Source organism: Ranitomeya imitator, chromosome 3, assembly GCF_032444005.1.
Source record: "Ranitomeya imitator isolate aRanImi1 chromosome 3, aRanImi1.pri, whole genome shotgun sequence".
In the NCBI taxonomy this organism is placed as follows: domain Eukaryota; kingdom Metazoa; phylum Chordata; class Amphibia; order Anura; family Dendrobatidae; genus Ranitomeya; species Ranitomeya imitator.
Genome location: NC_091284.1, coordinates 166,687,253 through 166,707,001, shown reverse-complemented (window position 1 = coordinate 166,707,001; position 19,749 = coordinate 166,687,253). Strand labels below are relative to the sequence as shown.

General features: G+C 42.4%; 1 protein-coding gene across 3 annotated transcripts in view; it reads right to left on the bottom strand.

The window, feature by feature from the left end:
- TBL1X (transducin beta like 1 X-linked) overlaps positions 1-19,749 on the bottom strand; it is a 561,477-nt gene that overhangs the window by 91,875 nt on the left and 449,853 nt on the right. For all 3 annotated transcript variants that reach the window (XM_069761581.1, XM_069761583.1, XM_069761582.1), the window contains one exon: positions 4,273-4,380. In XM_069761581.1, coding sequence (XP_069617682.1) covers positions 4,273-4,330 — 58 coding nt within the window. In that variant the 5' untranslated portion in view covers positions 4,331-4,380. The remainder of the gene's footprint in view (positions 1-4,272; positions 4,381-19,749) is intronic.

Here is a 19,749-nt window from a genome sequence, read left to right as displayed (position 1 = left end):
ACAATTGGTGGCTGACTAAATACTTTTTTTCCCCACTGTATAATGGTACCAGCTAATCAATAACAATAAAAGAAAACAGTAATGATCTACATCCAACATACAGTGTATAAAGTGTTGACTCCAGTCGTTCCACTTTATATATGTTTGATGTCTAGAATTACTATCTTCATTTATTCTTATTGACTAGCTGGCACCACCATATATACTTGTACCACATTACTTACTTCTTTTTATGCATTTTTGCATTTGTGTATGTGTGGTCTTAGTCATGCTTCTCATGTTAGGGTCTTCACAGTGTAAGTATGCAAAGCAGCCTGAAGACACGCCTCCATGGAATTCTATGAGCCACGCCCTCTTGGTAAAATATTATAAAATTATCACTACATATAAAGGCTCTTTTTTCTGGTGGATTTTAGAAAGGAAAAAGCTGAATATTCTGGGGAGCAGCAGGAATAAAAATAGGAGCAAAACTGGTCCACATTTAACTTGGTGACAGGTCCTCTTTAAACACCACAGCTGCCAATCAGTTGGAAGAGGAACCATGAGGACTGATATGGGACTGGGCAACATTAGAAGATGGTTGGTGAAGGATGGTAAAGTGAGCGTGGTTTGCATTTTTTCAGAGCCCAAGACTTGATATTATTATTATGTTTTACATGGTATCATACAAATCAGAAATACAGGTACAGCAGATGTTGCTTTCTGTGTCCTTGGCAGCAGTGGTTTACATAACACACGACTCCCTTATTCTAGCCATCAACACAATACATGAGGCTGAATAATTAGCCTTATTGTTCTCTATATTTCAAATGTGCCCATACCCAGCGAGTTTACATGTCTTAGAAATGTTTAGAAAGGTCAAGGAAATATTTGATTGACCTCAGCAGCAGATCTCATTGGTTTGTTGCAAATTGAATACATTCTGCACAATAACAACATATTTTTTACTTTTAGAGTGGAGTTCAAACCAAGTATCAGTGGAACAACAATATTTGAATTCTTCTCATTTCTCAGCCGCCCTGCTGCTACACAGCTGAGGCCTATTTGTAATGTTCCAGAAATGCTTCATTGTTCTCAATCGTGTTCTTCTCCGCCGTGTTATCATATAAATAGCAGTTTTTAAAGAGGCACAAGGCATAACAAACATGGTAAATATACGGAGAAGTGTGCATAGTCTCAAAAATATTACATTTTTCAATTTAATATTAATGTAAATATGCAAGTATTATTATTTTCTGATACCAAGGTATTGTACATATGGTCCTAAAGAGAACCTGTCATCAGGATTTTATACCCTGTACTAATGGCATGTATGTGCAGGTGCTTTAATGCTCAGTAAATGATTACCTTCTCTCTTGCTTCTTTCCCAGCCCTATGTCTTCCTCTGTCTCTGACTGACTGGTCACTGAAACATGAGTGGGAAGTGTTGGGGTATTATTCTGTATGTGGGGCATTATACTGTGTGTGGGGGAACAGTACGGGCATTATCATATGTGTAGGGGTTATGGGCAGGGATGCCAACTTTATTGTTCATTTTTTCTGGGCAGCTCAAAAATTAACAGACAGTTAACTAATTTTATGGATATGTTGGAAAACCATGATAAACCATTAAGATTTTGTGATACATGTCTATAGCCCATAATTGTAATCTGAAGACATTACTGTAGCGGCATTCACTGTAAACTGATGATTATTACAGTCATAATAATCTGTATACGTTTCTACAGCTTCAAAAAAACGCAACAAATTTTTTTTATGGATGGGGTAAAATGTGACATATCTTTACGGACTGTCCAGGAATATCTGGATGTTTGGAAACCCTGCATGTGGGGGCATTATACTGTTTTGGGGTCTATGGGGGCCATCATACTGTGTAGGGGTATTGTACTGTGTTTTATGGTATTATGACAGTGCAGATTTCACTTTTTTACAACAGGAAAGCTGAATTTTGATTGGTATGAGCAACAAAGACAGTTTTTCTTTCTGAATGCAATTATACTGCCTGGTTTGCAGTAATATATGACCGCCGGCTGGCAACGTGCTTGATGCTGGGCGGTCGTTAAATACCCTGTTATATTGTTGGATCCAGCTTCTGAGCGAATCTGTGAAGCCCCCGTCACACACAGCGAGATCGCTAGCGAGATCGCTGCTGAGTCACAAGTTTTGTGACGCAACAGCGATCTCAGTAGCGATCTCGTTATGTGTGACACGTAGCAGTGACCAGGCCCCTGCTGTGAGATCGCTGGTCGTGTCGGAATGGCCTGGGCCATTTTTTGATCGTTGAGGTCCCGCTGGGTAGCACACATCGCTGTGTTTGACACCTTACCAACGACCTCGCTGACAGGACGTCCCATTGAATCGTCATGAAATAGCATCGTTGTACAGGTCGCTACAGGTCACCGCATCGCTGCTGCGTCGTTGGTGAGATCTCACTGTTTGACATCTCACCAGCGACCACATAGCGACGCTTGAGCGATCCCTGACAGGTCGTATCGTTGTCGGAATCGCTCAAGCGTCGCTATGTGTGACGGGGCCTTAACAAATCATTCAGTACACTTAGACTGCCATTGTTTACACAGGACGATGCGCTGCCGAGAAAGATTATCTTTTGTGCTGTCTAAAATGGGCATTCACAATAATTGTTCAGTGTGAATGCGACTTATGACAGTTTTAATTACTGATTCCCACTTTCTAAAAGAAAAACTAACATTGTTGCCTATAGCAATCAACTGAAGGCCAGAATGAACTTTTGAGGCTGGCCTTATACATTGCCCCACAGCGGTCGAAAACACTTTGACCCACAGATTGGTGTGGTAATCAAATCTATTACTAAAATGTGTTTCACTGTTACTGATCATGTGGCCTTGCAGCTAAGGTATCATTCAGACATGCATTATTTTCTCATACGTGATAAAAAAACAAATAAACAAACAAACCAATTTTCATCAGTACTTGATCAGTGTGTCCGACTGTACCATCATGGATTCTCTGAAATGGATGCTATCCATGTTCTTGTATGACTAAGTTCACCTATTTTCATCCTAAAAAAATGATGATTTTTCACCTGTATTGCTACCTGTATGACATCTGTAAGGCATTGTTTTTTTTAGAAATAAGCTAAGAATAAAATTTATAAAACTAAAAACAGTTTCCTGTGTTAATAATGGCAATGGAATCATAAAAATAGGCTGCAATAGGGTCGATCTGCACACCCATTGACATGAATAGGCGAGCCTTATGTGAAATACAAAGGAGACTACTACGTGCTGCGCTTTTTTCACATGGATAATTGGAGTAACAAACGGTTATCTGAACAGCCTAATTAAATAAGGTTGGTCATCAAAGTAAATGTTTCAGTTTGTTAAGTAAAGGTACTGTCACACTAGATGATATCGCTAGCGATCCGTGACGTTGCAGCGTCCTCGCTAGCGATATCGTCCAGTGTGACAGGCAGCAGCGATCAGGCCCCTGCTGGGAGATCGCTGGTCGGGGAAGAAAGTCCAGAACTTTATTTCGTCGCTGGACTCCCCGTAGACATCGCTGAATCGGCGTGTGTGACACCGATTCAGCGATGTCTTTGCTGGTAACCAGGGTAAACATCGGGTAACTAAGCGCAGGGCCGCGCTTAGTAACCCGATGTTTACCCTGGTTACCATCCTAAAAGTAAAAAAACAAACACTACATACTTACCTACAGCCGTCTGTCCTCCAGCGCTGTGCTCTGCTCTCCTCCTGCTCTGGCTGTGAGCGTCGGTCAGCCGGAAAGCAGAGCGGTGACGTCACCGCTCTGCTTTCTGGCTGCCCGGCGCTCACAGCCAGACCAGAGAAGCAGAGCGCCGAGGACAGACAGCAGAAGGTAAGTATGTAGCATTTGTTTTTTTACTTTTTAGGATGGTAACCAGGGTAAACATCGGGTTACTAAGCGCGGCCCTGCGCTTAGTTACCCGATGTTTACCCTGGTTACCAGCATCGTTGGTCGCTGGAGAGCTGTCTGTGTGACAGCTCTCCAGCGACCAAACAGCGACGCTGCAGCGATCCGGATCGTTGTCGGTATCGCTGCAGCGTCGCTATGTGTGACGGTACCTTAAGAGGCTTAAAAATAAGATATTTAAAAATGTAAATTTTGTTAGGAATGTTTCATTGTGGAATAATTAAGTTTAAGTAAACAATTATTTTTTTTTTATTTTACAAAAATTTTAAAGCACTATGACCATTGTAAGTGGACCTTAAAAGTTCTCAGGAATAAGGTACAAAAGGGAGCAACAAACATTACCTGACTCTTGAAGATAGCGATACACCAAGAAATTCACCTCGTCACTGGTTATGCTCATCTTAGCCCCACCTCAAAGTGATGAGGTCTACAGGAAGTAAGATTCCCGCTCTGTAAAGAAAAGAAAAATATGTAAGATTCTTATACAAATAAGGTGTATTTTCACAGAGCCATACATGGTGTAAATTTAGATTAGAAATTTGTCATTTCTTGTAAAAAATATTTTATCCATATACTGCGATCAGTATACTTAGATGTACGTGGAAGAAAAACATTAATGGTCAGATTTACGATAAGTAGTGAAAAATTAAAGTAAAGAAGTTAATCATACTTTTTCCCAAATCGTTTCTTAACAATGAGAACAAAAATTCTCAGTAGTTGCAACGAGCATGTTGACTTTCGACAAGTGGAGTTTTGTATAGCTGGTTTTAACAGCTGACATCATCACTCACACTGGCATGTGGCTAGTGTCATAGTGAGGGTTGCTAACGCACATGAACAATTAAGTATTACACCTATAACCTAGTGTTAATGCCACCTCCATTGTTCAGTTTAAGCAAATAATGCCACCTGCATGCCCACTTTGGAAAGTGAGGGTATGTGCACACGATCAATATTCGCTGTGGGTTTGACGCTGTGTACTTCTGCAGTGTCCAACCTGCAGCGTCCAGATATTTTAGCATAGTGGAAGGGATTTCAAGAAATCCCATGCCCACTATACGTCCACAAATGCCCACAGCTCATCTGCGGAGATGGACATGTGGTGCGTCTCTCCAGACTGCAGCATGTCAATTTCTTTTCCGGTGACGCTAGTCTCTTCAAGAGAAATGTCACCCATAGAATGTATTGAATGCCTCCTTGGTCCCCATTGTAAAAAGTAACGATGCCTTGCATTCCTCTTCAAAATTTGTGCTGTCCCTTACAAAAAATAAAGTGCATACTCACCTTATCCTACTAACAGAATCTTCTTCTCTTCAGCACACAGAGTGGGATGTCACTGGTATCGCAATGCAGTGATGTCATGGCACCACCTGTGCCTACATGCTTGCATCTTGTAGGTTGAAGGCCTACAGAGCAGATTGATAGGGCTTATGTTTCCTGGCTCAACCACAGGATCTAACAATATTGCCAGAATTTTGATGTCAATAAAGTTCATAGTGGTGTTCGCCCCAGAGATCGCGGTCACCTGGCCAGCGATATCACTGCAACTTTCTTTGTTTTCAAGTGTTACTCACCTAAGAATTTTGCAATTTTGGCAACCGCATCTATAGCCTACCCAGTGCTATACCACTGCATGTAGTGATTAATATGTCGGTACATTGATGACATCACTGAAACCCCATGTGTTTACAAGGGATGCCAATTACAGGGGTGTTATGTGCAAGAAAGAAAAATCATGGTAAACACTTGGCAAAATGCCTCTTTTCCTCTAAGCCCCCTTTATAATCAAATTTCTACAATGAAATATGACATATTAAAATCCCCGAATCTCCTAGCAGAATTCCTATGTAATTGTGACAAACAGTTACCGGGTATTACTCCTAAAGAACACAGCAGGGAATATTCTATCTCTTCCACTTCTCCTGTTTTTGCAGCTGTCTGCATTATCATTTAGGAGTGAGCACATTGTTATATTTAAATACTTCAATTCATTTATTTCCCCCGAGGAATGGAATTAACATGTAAAATGAATTAATTTCTGATGGAACATTTTACAATACAGATGCAAAGCTTTTAATCAGTTAATAACAGGTAAAAAAAAAAGGAAACTGTATTCATGATATTAAATCAGGGTTCTGCTCATTATGGAACCTGGCAATGAAAAATGCTCTTCAAATAGGCTATAGTAGACAAAAACATCAATAGATGAGCAGCGAACCAAAGTCTACAGTCTCCATGGAGAAGTACATTACAGCTGTCACAGCAACCAGATATGTGCGCCGCTGATGAATAGGACAAACAACTCTCGGAAAAAAATGTATCCACTGATGTCTCAATAGAAATGTATTTCAACATGTCTATAAAGCAGACCACCATTCACCTACCAGGGGGCAACGATCTACTGCATAAAGGATGAGTGTGATCATATATTAACCACATAGCTGATCCAGATGGGTTAATAATGCCATGGGGTTTACTAAATTGTTTTTCAGCATTTGACCATCCAATTTTATTAGACGGTTCCACTGAAAATAAATTGAACCCACATTTTCCCAGCAATCTGCTGATGAATACTAACGCAAGTATTAGGTTTAGCTGCATCATCACTACATGGGAAATTATGTATTACACATTGTCTCTAAAAGAAGCACTCCTCCCCTCAAAATTTTCTCCTCTTAATAAATTGGAATCATCATATTATTTAGCACTGTGTACTTACAATTGCTCATTTTCCCTTCTCCCCAGCTAATTCTCCTCTTTTCCATAAGGTCTATGACATCACATGATTAAAAAGAGACTAACTGAATCTTACGAAGCTCTGTGTAGAAACAGGAAGTCTCTTTTGCCAGCATGAGTCATCATTAGAACTACAATGAAAGTATAAGGTCCATGAATTCTTTACAATTCTTAGCATTCTGGTTTATACAAATAAATAAAAGGCAGCGTGAAATAACTTTTGATAGGAGGGTGTCTCGGCCATCACACTGTGCCTTAAATAAGAATATCATTGTGAGTACATAACCTCATTTCTTTTTTTAGCTCATCTGATTCTGGAGCAAGTAGAAGAGTTCATAGGGGTCTCATTGCAGGAATTATATTATAGTTGGTGTCACTATGGTTTTGCTTCCCATGACATTCAGAATTGTTAAAATACAGATTTCCTGGGGCGTGGCTATGTAACACAGGAGAGAGGACGCACCTCGTGGGAGCTCCAGCCATCCTGACTCATTCTGCCATAAAAACCTCTGATATACAGATTGTACCGGCTGGTACTGTACCCCTGGGTCCCCAGGAGTCTGGTAACCTCCCTGGATGGCAGCTTTGGAGCCCCGGAACGTCAGAGACTGGAGCGGCCTGGACGGGCGGTGGAATCCATGAGCTGCGGCAGCCATCTTTGAGCGCGCGCTCCGACGGACAGGACACAGCGCCGGCTTCTGCCGGTGCTGGGCTTCTTCCTCTGAGATGCAGTGGATCCTTAAACTGCAGTGGGGGAGCACTGTGGAACACCGGAGCACAGGTGCTGGGATCTGGAGCAGTCGGCGGTGCCTGGGGGGGATGGTGGCCATCACTGTAGCGCGCACCCCAGCAGTAAGGGGAGCGGCACTTTACATTATACTTGCGGTGCTTCTCGGGAGGCGAGCAGGTAGCCTGAGATAATAGAGGGGTGGTGCGGTGTGTGCCCTGGAAGATTGGGCCCTGCACCCCCTTAACAAACAGATACTTCTCCCGCCAGCGCCATAACTCTGGAGGGATTAACCCCCACCCTGCTGCTTTGCCTGTGGGGGGCTGTGAGGCTCTAAGACGCAGTGCCTGGGTGAATCTTCAGCCACTGCTTTTACAAGCCTTGACATTCTTCCTGCCCGTTCAGTGGCCTCCCTGGGATATACTCCAGTATTCAACACTGCCGTGTCCATTGTTGGGTAGTAGACCAGCCATATCTACAAGTGTGGTCATTTTGTGGAGTCCTTCTGTTGTTCACCATGCATCACTCCAAGGGAGCAGGGGCTGCTGACAGATTAAAGAAGTACGCCAGGGAAGATGCCCCTGATAATGTGCGAACTCTCAGAAATTATCTTACGCAGGCCCAACGTAAAAATCATCTTTCTGATAGTAATGAGGAGGGAGAACAAGAAGATCTGACTCTTAAACAAGCGTCTGAGCAATTGATGCAGGTTATATCCCTCACTAGATATTCTCTTACGGAAAAAATAGAGGACGTACATACTGAAGTGGGTCGTCTGCGACATGATATGAAAGCTGTGAGAGGGCGTATCTCAGAGGTTGAAACAAGAGTGTATCATATAGAGGATACCATTACCCCTATGGAGGGCAAATTGACAAAGGCCGCTGGCTTTGTGAATGCTTGGAAATAAAAGGCAGATGACTTGGAAAATAGATTACGCCCCAATAATATTTGAATCATTGGCCTGCTGGAACGCTCAGAGGGTCAGCAACCTGAGCAATTTCTGGAAGACTGGCTTAAGGCCTCCCTGGGAGATGGATTCTCCTCAACATTCTCCGTGGAGAGAGCCCATAGGGTCCCAACGAGACCACTTCCCCCTGGAACTCCACCCCGGCCTTTTTTGGCGCGTCTCCACAACTGTAGAGACAGGGATGCTATTCTTCGTTTGGCGCGGCAGAAGGGCCCTATCAAATTCAACAACGCTACCATTTCGATTTTCCCGGATTTCTCCATGGAGCTCCAAAAGCAACGGGCACAATTTATGGAAATTAAGGAACAACTTAGAGATAAAAACATTAATTATTCCATGCTTTACCCAGCTCGGCTCTGCATTGTCCATGAAGGCTCTTCCTTATTCTTTACAGATCCGGCGGAGGTAACCGAATGGTTACGGTCCTGCAGGGTGTCTAATGTGCAAGACTCCTAATCTGTTCTCCTTGTCTAATGGCAGTACAAATGGAGCTCTCTGTACAGGTGCTGAGCTTATCAACAATACCGGACGCTGGATTCAGTGAGGGTATCCCCTTTTCTATTTGACTGTAGGAGTACAGGATTATACTCCTCCACTGTTCAAGTTTTGTTTTGATTGGGTTTTTCTACCAGTGTTGATTGTTTGACATGTGCGGTCGCCATCATTAGTAATTTTGCGCTCTGTGTGATGTCCCTGATCCTTGCTCAAGTAATGATGTATATCATTCTTTCTCTTAAGTGTGGATATGGGGTCTGAAATTATATGCATGTAGAATATAAGTGACTAGCACACTCCAAAAAATTGTGATGCAAAAGAAGGGGGGTTTATTACATACAGAGATCACAAACGTTTCGGTCAACACTGGACCTTCATCAGTGTGCTAAGTACACTTGTATGCTTGCATTAGCCCCAGAGTTGGATATTTTATTTTGCATCAATATAATGGATCTGGTAGTAAATAGACCAGATAGGATAGCAGATGGCCGTCCAAAAGAAGGTAAGCCAAAAAGTCTACAGCTGTAAGGCATAAACAGCCAGTCAGCGCACAAGAAATGATGTGGGTATACGCGGTATCCACCGCAAGTAAGATATCTTACATCTTAAATCTTACTTGCGGTGGATACCGCGTATACCCACATCATTTCTTGTGCGCTGACTGGCTGCTTATGCCTTACAGCTGTAGACTTTTTGGCTTACCTTCTTTTGGACGGCCATCTGCTATCCTATCTGGTCTAATTACTACCAGATCCATTATATTGATGCAAAATAAAATATCCAACTCTGGGGCTAATGCAAGCATACAAGTGTACTTAGCACACTGATGAAGGTCCAGTGTTGACCGAAACGTTTGTGATCTCTGTATGTAATAAACCCCCCTTCTTTTGCATCACAATTTTTTGGAGTGTGCTAGTCACTTATATTCTACACATTTAAGGTTTGGACACCTATTGACTGTGCACCTCCTTCTCAGGCTGTGCTTTACATTTTCTATACCACTGAAATTATATGCATGACCTGGAATATACGGGGTATTAAGACTCCCCAAAAGAAAATCAAGGTACTGTATTGTTGCAGATTAAACGTTATCATCCTCATGTTGTAGCTCTGGTGGAGACACATCTGACTAGAGACCAAATGTACACAAAAGCCGTGGGTACAGTTGTCCCTTCACGCATTCCACACCAGCTAAACAAGAGGGGTCTCTTTGCTGATACACAGGGATGTTAGATGGGAGGCCAGGGAAGCACGACGGGATCCTGGGGGTTGCATTGTCTTTGTGCACGCCTTCATTAACTCACGGGAATATGTGATATTATGTGTCTATAACCCCCCTGGCTAATACATCGGTTCTCCGTATGGCAATGGGTTTCTCCCTAAATTATCCTGATGCTGGTGTTATTTGTATGGGAGATTTTAATCTAGTCATGGATAATTCCATGGATAGACTGAGACTGGACGACGTGATATCTGGGGAGCCTTCTCCTCAGCCCCCCTCCCAATTGGCACTGTTTATGGGTGGTAGCAGATGGCTGGACCTGTAGAGAATGTGTCACCCTGAGACAAGGGGGTATACTATACCTGTCACTCATCAACCAGGCGGTCTCTGTCTTGTATAGATTACATATTTGGATCTAGTGGCCTGGCATTGTGGGTGGATAGTGTTGAGCATGGCAATAGGGGGATATCGGACCACAGTCCAGTTATTATTAAACTTAAATACGGTCAATCAAATAATATGTCGTGGAAATTGAATCCCTTCTGGTTGAAACTAATAGATTCTAGTGATAGAATGGTTGATCAGCTGAACTGCTTTATCTCAATCCATCCGGATCCTCCAAATCTTAGTCTGTTTTGGGACACTCTAAAAGCATATCTAAGGGGATGTTTGAGGATGATGAGATGGAGCGGCGGCTGAGGGACTCGGAGGCCGCTTATGTAACTAATCAAACTAGTGGTAACAGGGTTGAATGGCTCACCTCCCAGAGGTTATATGCTCAACATATAGATACTAAATCCAAACGCAAATTATTCTTCTTCTTATTATTTAATTATTATTTCAAATTGGGGAATCAGGTCAGTACATTCCTAGCTTTTTTAGTGCGCCAACATAACACTTCTAATAGAATACTATGGATTCGGAAACTTGATGATTCATTAGTATCTTTTACTGATAAAATTCTCCGGTGTTTTCATGATTACTATAAATCATTATATAGGTCTAGTAGTGGTCTTGATGTCTTTGAATGTTTAGACTATTTATCGGATGTAGCGTTCCCCTCACTGAGCCCAACCCAGCAGGCCTTTATGGAAGCTGAGTTCACTTTGGAGGAGGTAGAGCATGCTACAGCAGATATGGCCACTGGGAAAGCCCCTGGACCTGACGGGTTTCCCATTGAGTTATATAGAAAATATCGAGACAACCTGGCACCACTTTTACTGAAGGTGCTCCGGGGTATATGGGAGGGAGAATCCATGCCTGAATCATTTTACGATGCAAACATTATTATGCTTAAGAAAGAGGGGAAAGACCTCTTGGAATGTAGATCATATCATCCCATATCACTGGTAAACGTAGACTATAAAATTTTCACCAAAATTTTGGCTACTAGACTGAACACAATCATACTAGACCTTATACACCCAGACCAAACTGGTTTCATGCCTGGGAAAAGTACTTTGATCAATATCAGGCGGGTCCAGTCAGTGATTCAATATAGTTCTCTAGAATCAGATAATAATTGGGCACTAGCATCGCTGGACATGGCCAAGGCCTTCGTTTCTCTCGAATGGCCCTTCCTTTCCGCATGTCTACGGAAATACGGTTTTGGGGATAAATTTATGAGAGGGATAGGTACATTATATAGGAATCCCAGGGCACGTATAATTGTGAATAACTCCATCTCTGATCCTTTTGCCTTAGATAGGGCACCCGTCAAGGATGTCCTTTGTCCCTGGCTCTTTGTGCCCTTGCGATAGAGGCTTTGGCAATACGCATAAGGTCCTCCACAGATATTAAGGGAATAAATATTGCGGATCATGCGGATACCATCGGTCTTTATGCTGATGATTAGTGTTGAGCATTCCGATACCGCAAGTATCGGGTATTGGCCGATACTTGCGGTATCGGAATTCCGATACCGAGATCCGATATTTTTGTGATATCGGGTATCGGTATCGGAAGTGTAAAATAAAGAATTAAAATAAAAAATATTGTTATATTCACCTCTCCGGCGGCCCCTGGACATCTGCGCGAGGAACCGGCGTCCGGCACGGCTTCTTTCTTCAAAATGCGCGCCTTTAGGACCTGTGGTATGACGTCCCGGCTTCTGATTGGTCGCGTGCCGCCCATGTGACCGCCACGCGACCAATCAGAAGCCGCGACGTCATTCCTCAGCTAAAGTCCTAGAATGAGCGCCTTTTAGGACCTGAGGAATGACGTCGCGGCTTCTGATTGGTCGCGTGGCGGTCACATGGGCGGCACGCGACCAATCAGAAGCCGGGACGTCATTCCACAGGTCCTAAAGGCGCGCATTTTGAAGAAAGAAGCCGTGCCGGACGCCGGATCCTCCCGCTGATGTCCAGGGGCCGCCGGAGAGGTGAATATAACAATATTTTTTATTTTAATTCTTTATTTTACACTTTAATATGGATCCCAGGGCCTGAAGGAGAGTTTCCTCTCCTTCAGACCCTGGGATCCATGAGGATACATTCCGATACTTGATGTCCCATTGACTTGTATTGGTATCGGATATCGGTATCGGCGATATCCGATATTTTTCGGGTATCGGCCGATACTATCCGATACCGATACTTTCAAGTATCGGACGGTATCGATCAACACTACTGATGATATGATAATATTTATGGATAAAGTAGAGGAAACGTTACCACAAGTAATAGCGACCATAGATAAATTTAGTAAATTCTCCGGTCTCTATATAAACTGGGATAAATGTACCTTGATGCCTCTTTCTCATGCCCCGATGCCCTGTCTTGAAACTCTCTCGTTACTACCTATAGTCTCTAATTTCAAATATCTAGGTATCCATATGTCTCAACATAGTCGGCTTGACCTACAACATAATATTTATCCATTACTGGATTTGGTCAAATCTAAATTTGCAACCTGGAACAAACTCCCTCTCTCTGTTGCTGGCCGTATTAACCTAATTAAAATGATATTGCTTCCCAAACTTAGCTACTTCTTTCAGCATAGTGCTGTGCCAATACCTAAGTCTTTCTTTGCGAATTTAACCCCTCTGTAACCTTAGACGTACTATCCCGTCGAGGTGCCCTGGGCTTATCTGACCCTGGACGGGATAGTACGTCATAGCGATCGGCAGCGCTCACGGGGGGAGCGCCGCCGATCGCGGCCGGGTGTCAGCTGCTTATCGTAGCTGACATCCGGCACTATGTGCCAGGAGCTGTCACGGACCGCCCCCGGCACATTAACCCCTGGCACACCGCGATCAAACATGATCGCGATGTGCCGGCGGTGCAGGGAAGCACCGCGCAGGGAGGGGGCTCCCTGCGGGCTTCCCTGAGCCCCCCCGCAGCAACGCGATGTGATCGCGTTGCTGCGGGGGTCTTACCTCCCTCCCTCCCTGCTCCAGGCCCGGATCCAAGATGGCCGCGGATCCGGGTCCTGCAGGGAGGGAGGTGGCTTCACAGAGCCTGCTCAGAGCAGGCACTGTGAAGGCTGCAGCGCTGCATGTCAGATCAGTGATCTGACAGAGTGCTGTGCACACTGTCAGATCACTGATCTGTGATGTCCCCCCTGGGACAAAGTAAAAAAGTAAAAAAAAATTTTTCCAAATGTGTAAAAAAAAAAAATAAATATTCCAAGATAATGAAAAAAAAAAAAATATATTATTCCCATAAATACATTTCTTCATCTAAATAATAAAAAAAAAACAATAAAAGTACACATATTTAGTATCGCCGCGTCCGTAACGACCCGACCTATAAAACTGACCCACTAGTTAACCCCTTCAGTAAACACCGTAAGAAAAAAAAAAAAAACGAGGCAAAAAACCCACGCTTTATTATCATACCGCCGAACAAAAAGTGGAATTACACACGATCAAAAAAACGGATATAAATAACCATGGTACCGCTGAAAGCGTCATCAGCATCATCAGCAAAAAAATAAAAAAGTTATAGTCCTGAGAATAAATCGATGCAAAAATAATTATTTTTTCTGTAAAATAGTTTTTATCGTATAAAAGCGCAAAAACATTAAAAAAATGATATAAATAAGGTATCGCTGTAATCGTACTGACCCGAAGAATAAAACTGCTTTATCAATTTTTACCAAACGCAGAACGGTATAAACGCCTCCCCCAATAGAAATTCATGAATAGCTGGTTTTTGGTCATTCTTCCTCACAAAAATCGGAATAAAAAGCGATCAAAAAATGTCACGTGCCCGAAAATGTTTTCAATAAAAACGTCAACTCGTCCCGCAAATAACAAGACCTCACATGACTCTGTGGACCAAAATATGGAAAAATTATAGCTCTCAAAATGTGGTATTGCAAAAAATATTTTTTGCAATAAAAAGCGTCTTTCAGTGTGCGACGGCTGCCAATCATAAAAATCCGCTAAAAAACCCACTATAAAAGTAAATCAAGCCCCCCTTCATCACCCCCTTAGTTAGGGAAAAATAAAAAAAAATGTATTTATTTCCATTTTCCCATTAGGGCTAGGGTTAGGGCTAGGGTTAGGGCTAGGGCTAGGGTTAGGGTTAGGGCTAGAGTTAGGGCTAGGATTAGGGCTAGGGTTAGGGCTAGGGTTAGGGCTAGGGTTAGGGCTAGGGCTAGGGTTAGGGCTAGGGTTAGGGCTAGGGTTAGGGTTGGGGCTACAGTTAGGGTTGGGGCTAAAGTTAGGGTTAGGGTTTAGATTACATTTACAGTTGGGAATAGGGTTAGGGTTAGGGCTAGGGTTAGGGCTAGGGTTAGGGTTGGGGCTACAGTTAGGGTTGGGGCTAAAGTTAGGGTTAGGGTTTAGATTACATTTACAGTTGGGAATAGGGTTAGGGTTAGGGCTAGGGTTAGGGCTAGGGTTAGGGTTAAGGCTACAGTTAGGGTTGGGGCTAAAGTTAGGGTTAGGGTTTAGATTACATTTACGGTTGGGAATAGGGTTGGGATTAGGGTTAGGGGTGTGTCAGGGTTAGAGGTGTGGTTAGGGTTACCGTTGGAATTAGGGTTAGGGGTGTGTTTAGATTAGGGTTTCAGTTATAATTGGGGGGTTTCCACTGTTTCGGCACATCAGGGGCTCTCCAAACACGACATGGAGTCCGATCTCAATTCCAGCCAATTCTGCGTTGAAAAAGTAAAACAGTGCTCCTTCCCTTCCGAGCTCTCCCGTGTGCCCAAACAGGGGTTTACCCCAACATATGGGGTATCAGCGTACTCAGGACAAATAGGACAACTTTTGTGGTCCAATTTCTCCTGTTACCCTTGGGAAAATACAAAACTGGGGGCTAAAAAATAACTTTTGTGGGAAAACAAAAAGATTTTTTATTTTCACTGCTCTGCGTTATAAACTGTAGTGAAACACTTGGGGGTTCAAAGTTCTCACAACAAATCTAGATAAGTTCATTGAGGGGTCTAGTTTCCAATATGGGGTCACTTGTGGGGGGTTTCTACTGTTTAGGTACATTAGGGGCTCTGCAAACGCAATGTGACGCCTGCAGACCAATCCATCTAAGTCTGCATTCCAAATGATGCTCCTTCCCTTCCGAGCCCTCCCATGCGCCCAAACGGTGGTTCCCCCCCACATATCGGGTATCAGCGTACTCAGGACAAATTGGACAACAACATTTAGGGTCCAATTTCTCCTGCTAACGTTGGAAAAATACAAAACTGGGGGTTAAAATATAATTTTTGTGGAAAAAAAAATATTTTTTATTTGCACGGCTCTGCGTTATAAACTGTAGTGAAATACTTGGGGGTTCAAAGCTCTCACAACACATCAAGATGAGTTCCTTAGGGGGTCTACTTTCCAAAATGGTGTCACTTGTGGGGGGTTTCTACTGTTTAGGTACATTAGGGGCTCTGCAAACGCAATGTGACACCTGCAGACCATTCCATCTAAGTCTGCATTCCAAATGGCGCTCCTTCCCTTCCGAGCCCTCCCATGCGCCCAAACGGTGGTTCCCCCTTCACATATGGGGTATCAGCGTACTCAGGACAAATTGGACAACAACTTTTGAGGTCCAATTTCTTCTCTTTCCCTTGGAAAAATAAAAAATTGGGGGCAAAAATATAATTTTTGTGAAAAAATATGATTTTTTATTTTTACGGTTCTGCATTATAAACTTCTGTGAAGCACTTGGTGGGTCAAAGTGCTCACCACACCTCTAGATAAGTTCCTTAGGGGGTCTATTTTCCAAAATGGTGTCACTTGTGGGGGGTTTCAATGTTTAGGCACATCAGTGGCTCTCCAAACGCAACATGGCGTCCCATCTCAATTTCTGTCAATTTTGCATTGAAAAGTCAAACGGCGCTCCTTCCCTTCCGAGCTCTCCCATGCGCCCAAACAGTGGTTTACTGCCACATATGGGGTATCAGCGTACTCAGGACAAATTGGACAACAACTTTTGAGGTCCAATTTCATCTCTTACCCTTGGAAAAATAAAAAATTGGGGGCAAAAATATAATTTTTGTGAAAAAATATGATTTTTTATTTTTACGGTTCTGCATTATAAACTTCTGTGAAGCACTTGGTGGGTCAAAGTGCTCACCACACATCCAGATAAGTTCCTTAGGGGGTCTACTTTCCAAAATGGTGTCAATTGTGGGGGGTTTCAATGTTTAGGCACATCAGTGGCTCTCCAAACGCAACATGGCGTCCCATCTCAATTTCTGTCAATTTTGCATTGAAAAGTCAAACGGCGCTCCTTCCCTTCCGAGCTCTCCCATGCGCCCAAACAGTGGTTTACTGCCACATATGGGGTATCAGCGTACTCAGGACAAATTGGACAACAGCTTTTGAGGTCCATTTTCTTCTGTTACCCTTGGTAAAATAAAACAAATTGGAGCTGAAGTAAATTTTTTGTGTAAAAAAGTTAAATGTTCATTTTTATTTAAACATTCCAAAAATTCCTATTAAACACCTGAAGGGTTAATACACTTATTGAATGTGGTTTTGAGCACCTTGAGGGGTGTAGTTTTTAGAATGGTGTCACACTTGGGTATTTTCTATCATATAGACCCCTCAAAATGACTTCAAATGAGATGTTGTCCCTAAAAAAAAAATGGTGTTGTAAAAATGAGAAATTGCTGGTCAACTTTTAACCCTTATAACTCCCTAACAAAAAAAAAATTTGGTTCCAAAATTATGCTGATGTAAAGGAGACATGTGGGAAATGTTACTTATTAAGTATTTTGTGTGACATATCTCTGTGATTTAATTGCATAAAAATTCAAAGTTTGAAAATTGCGAAATTTTCAAAATTTTCGCCAAATTTCCGTTTTTTTCACAAATAAACGCAGGTACTATCAAATAAATTTTACCACTATCATGAAGTACAATATGTCACGAGAAAACAATGTCAGAATCACCAGGATCCGTTGAAGCGTTCCAGAGTTATAACCTCATAAAGGGACAGTGGTCAGAATTGGCCTGGTCATTGACGTGCAAACCACCCTTGGGGGTAAAGGGGTTAAACTCATTAATGACATCCTTTATATGGGGGAAGACCAAGCCCAAACTTAAGTTATCTGCTTTACAGAGACCGAAACAGGGGGGCGGGTCGGCCTTGCCAGACTTTTATTTGTATTACCTTGCCGGGCAGGCTAAAGCGATAAACAAATGGATGCCCAATAATTCCCTACCTAATTCTGAGAGTCATCTCCTTCACTCTGCCCGGATTGATTGTCCATTGGGGTTTTTGGAGATGGAGAAAGTTAGCGCTCCTCGTTTGCTGCCTTTACTCCGGCTGGCAAGATTATTATGGAGGCAAATTAAAAGAGTCATTAAATTTGTAGATATAGTAGCTGAAATGCCATTGTGGAACAATAGTTGTTTCCCGGAGATACTGAATCACCCATCTACCGATTTTGGGATTTCGAGTGGTGTTCTCTCGGTAAGCGACGTACATGACCAAGGGGTTTTTATATCCTTCGAACAACTACAGAATATTTACAATATCCCGAGATCTCAATTCTTCCATTATCTGCAGCTAAGGTCAGCTTTCCAATCGCATATGCGTAATGTGGGTACAGGTCGAGCGATCTCATCTTTACCTTTGATATGCATCCTCAACTCACAGGGTCCTCAGGGACTCATTTCCTCTTTATATACATATTTGTTGTCATTGGGAGTCGGGTCTACCATAAACTCCATCAAAGGGAAGTGGGAGGTACTTCTTCCTAATGTATTGGGAGAAGAATGGGAGGATATCCTGGAACCTCCAACTAAAGTCTCCCTTTCAATTAACAATAGGATGACCCAGTTATATATTATATATCAGTCTTATCTGACCCCGACACGACTCTTTAAAATGGGTCGCCTCCACTCGTCAGATTGCTTGTGGTGTTATACACGTGATGCAGATTTTATTCATATGATTTGGAGGTGCCCGGTAGTTCTTCATTACTGGAAGGAGGTGACGACATTACTAACATCTTTATTGTCGATCCCTGTCCCACTTGTGCCATTGACCTGCTTATTCGGGGTGTGGGATGCGGAAGCTTGGGATCATTACACTGGGATCTTTCTTCGAGAGGCGCTCTTTATGGCACAGAAGGTGTTAGCGTTAAGGTGGATGGGTGGTTCTCACCCGTCTCTCAGAGCTTGGATTGATTTGGTAAACTCGATTATCCCGTATGAAAGAACACTGTACCAAAATAGAGGATGTCCAGGTAAATTTGAGAAGATTTGGGGTAGGTGGAACTCCTCCTATCATACTCTATAGTTTACACTGACTGGACACTTATTCAAGAAGCTGGGCTTATGGTTTTGGGGGCATCACCTACAGGGCGGGACTTTTGTATAATTTTCCATTCGGCGACTCACTATTGGTAGTTAAAGTAGTTAATGTTATATAATAGGTGATTTATAAGGTACTAGTGATTTAACATGCACAGTTTGCTATTCCTGCAAAACTTTGGATATGATGATACGCTGTAAGTATTTGTATTTCATGTTATAATTGATAATAACGAATGCAAATGTGTGTAATGTTTGATTTATTCTGGAATCAATAAACGAATTAAAAAAAAAATACAGATTTCCTATGACTAGTCACAGTGGTGTAAGACCTAAAAAGACACATTATCTAACATGCAGGAACCATATGCTAGCCGTATACTGAACTAATATAACGTATGTTCCCATAACTAATAAAAGCACTTCCCAGAAGGCTGCAATTCTTGTTAAATAAAATGTACCCTAAAAACAAGGACGCTATCAGTACCATGACCAATGTATACTAATGCACAAACTTTTACCATTTTAGGCTTTTTTATTGCCCCTGAATGTCATATATTACATTTGTTAGAAAGTAAGGGTGAGGAGGCTAATGGAAGAGAAAGAATAAGGCAGGTGAAATCCCTCCTCTGGCGCCGGCACTCCGGAGCGGAGCGTGGAGCAAGGATTTCACCTGTGAGACTCGGCCTTATCTCGCGTATGTGTGATCCCGGCCTTATAGAGAATATTGGAACATTAGGGCAGATTTACTGCTCATTGACCTTAATGAAAAAAACAAACAAATCATACTAATGTTATAGTTTTAAGCTAAATATTAAATAATTGAATAATTGGTGTTAACGTTCAAGGGGTGTTCTCATCTCCAAGATTCTATCCAAATATGTAGTAGGTGTAATAATAATTATAATAATATTAGCAAATACCTCCAATTAGAAATATGGAATAGTTCA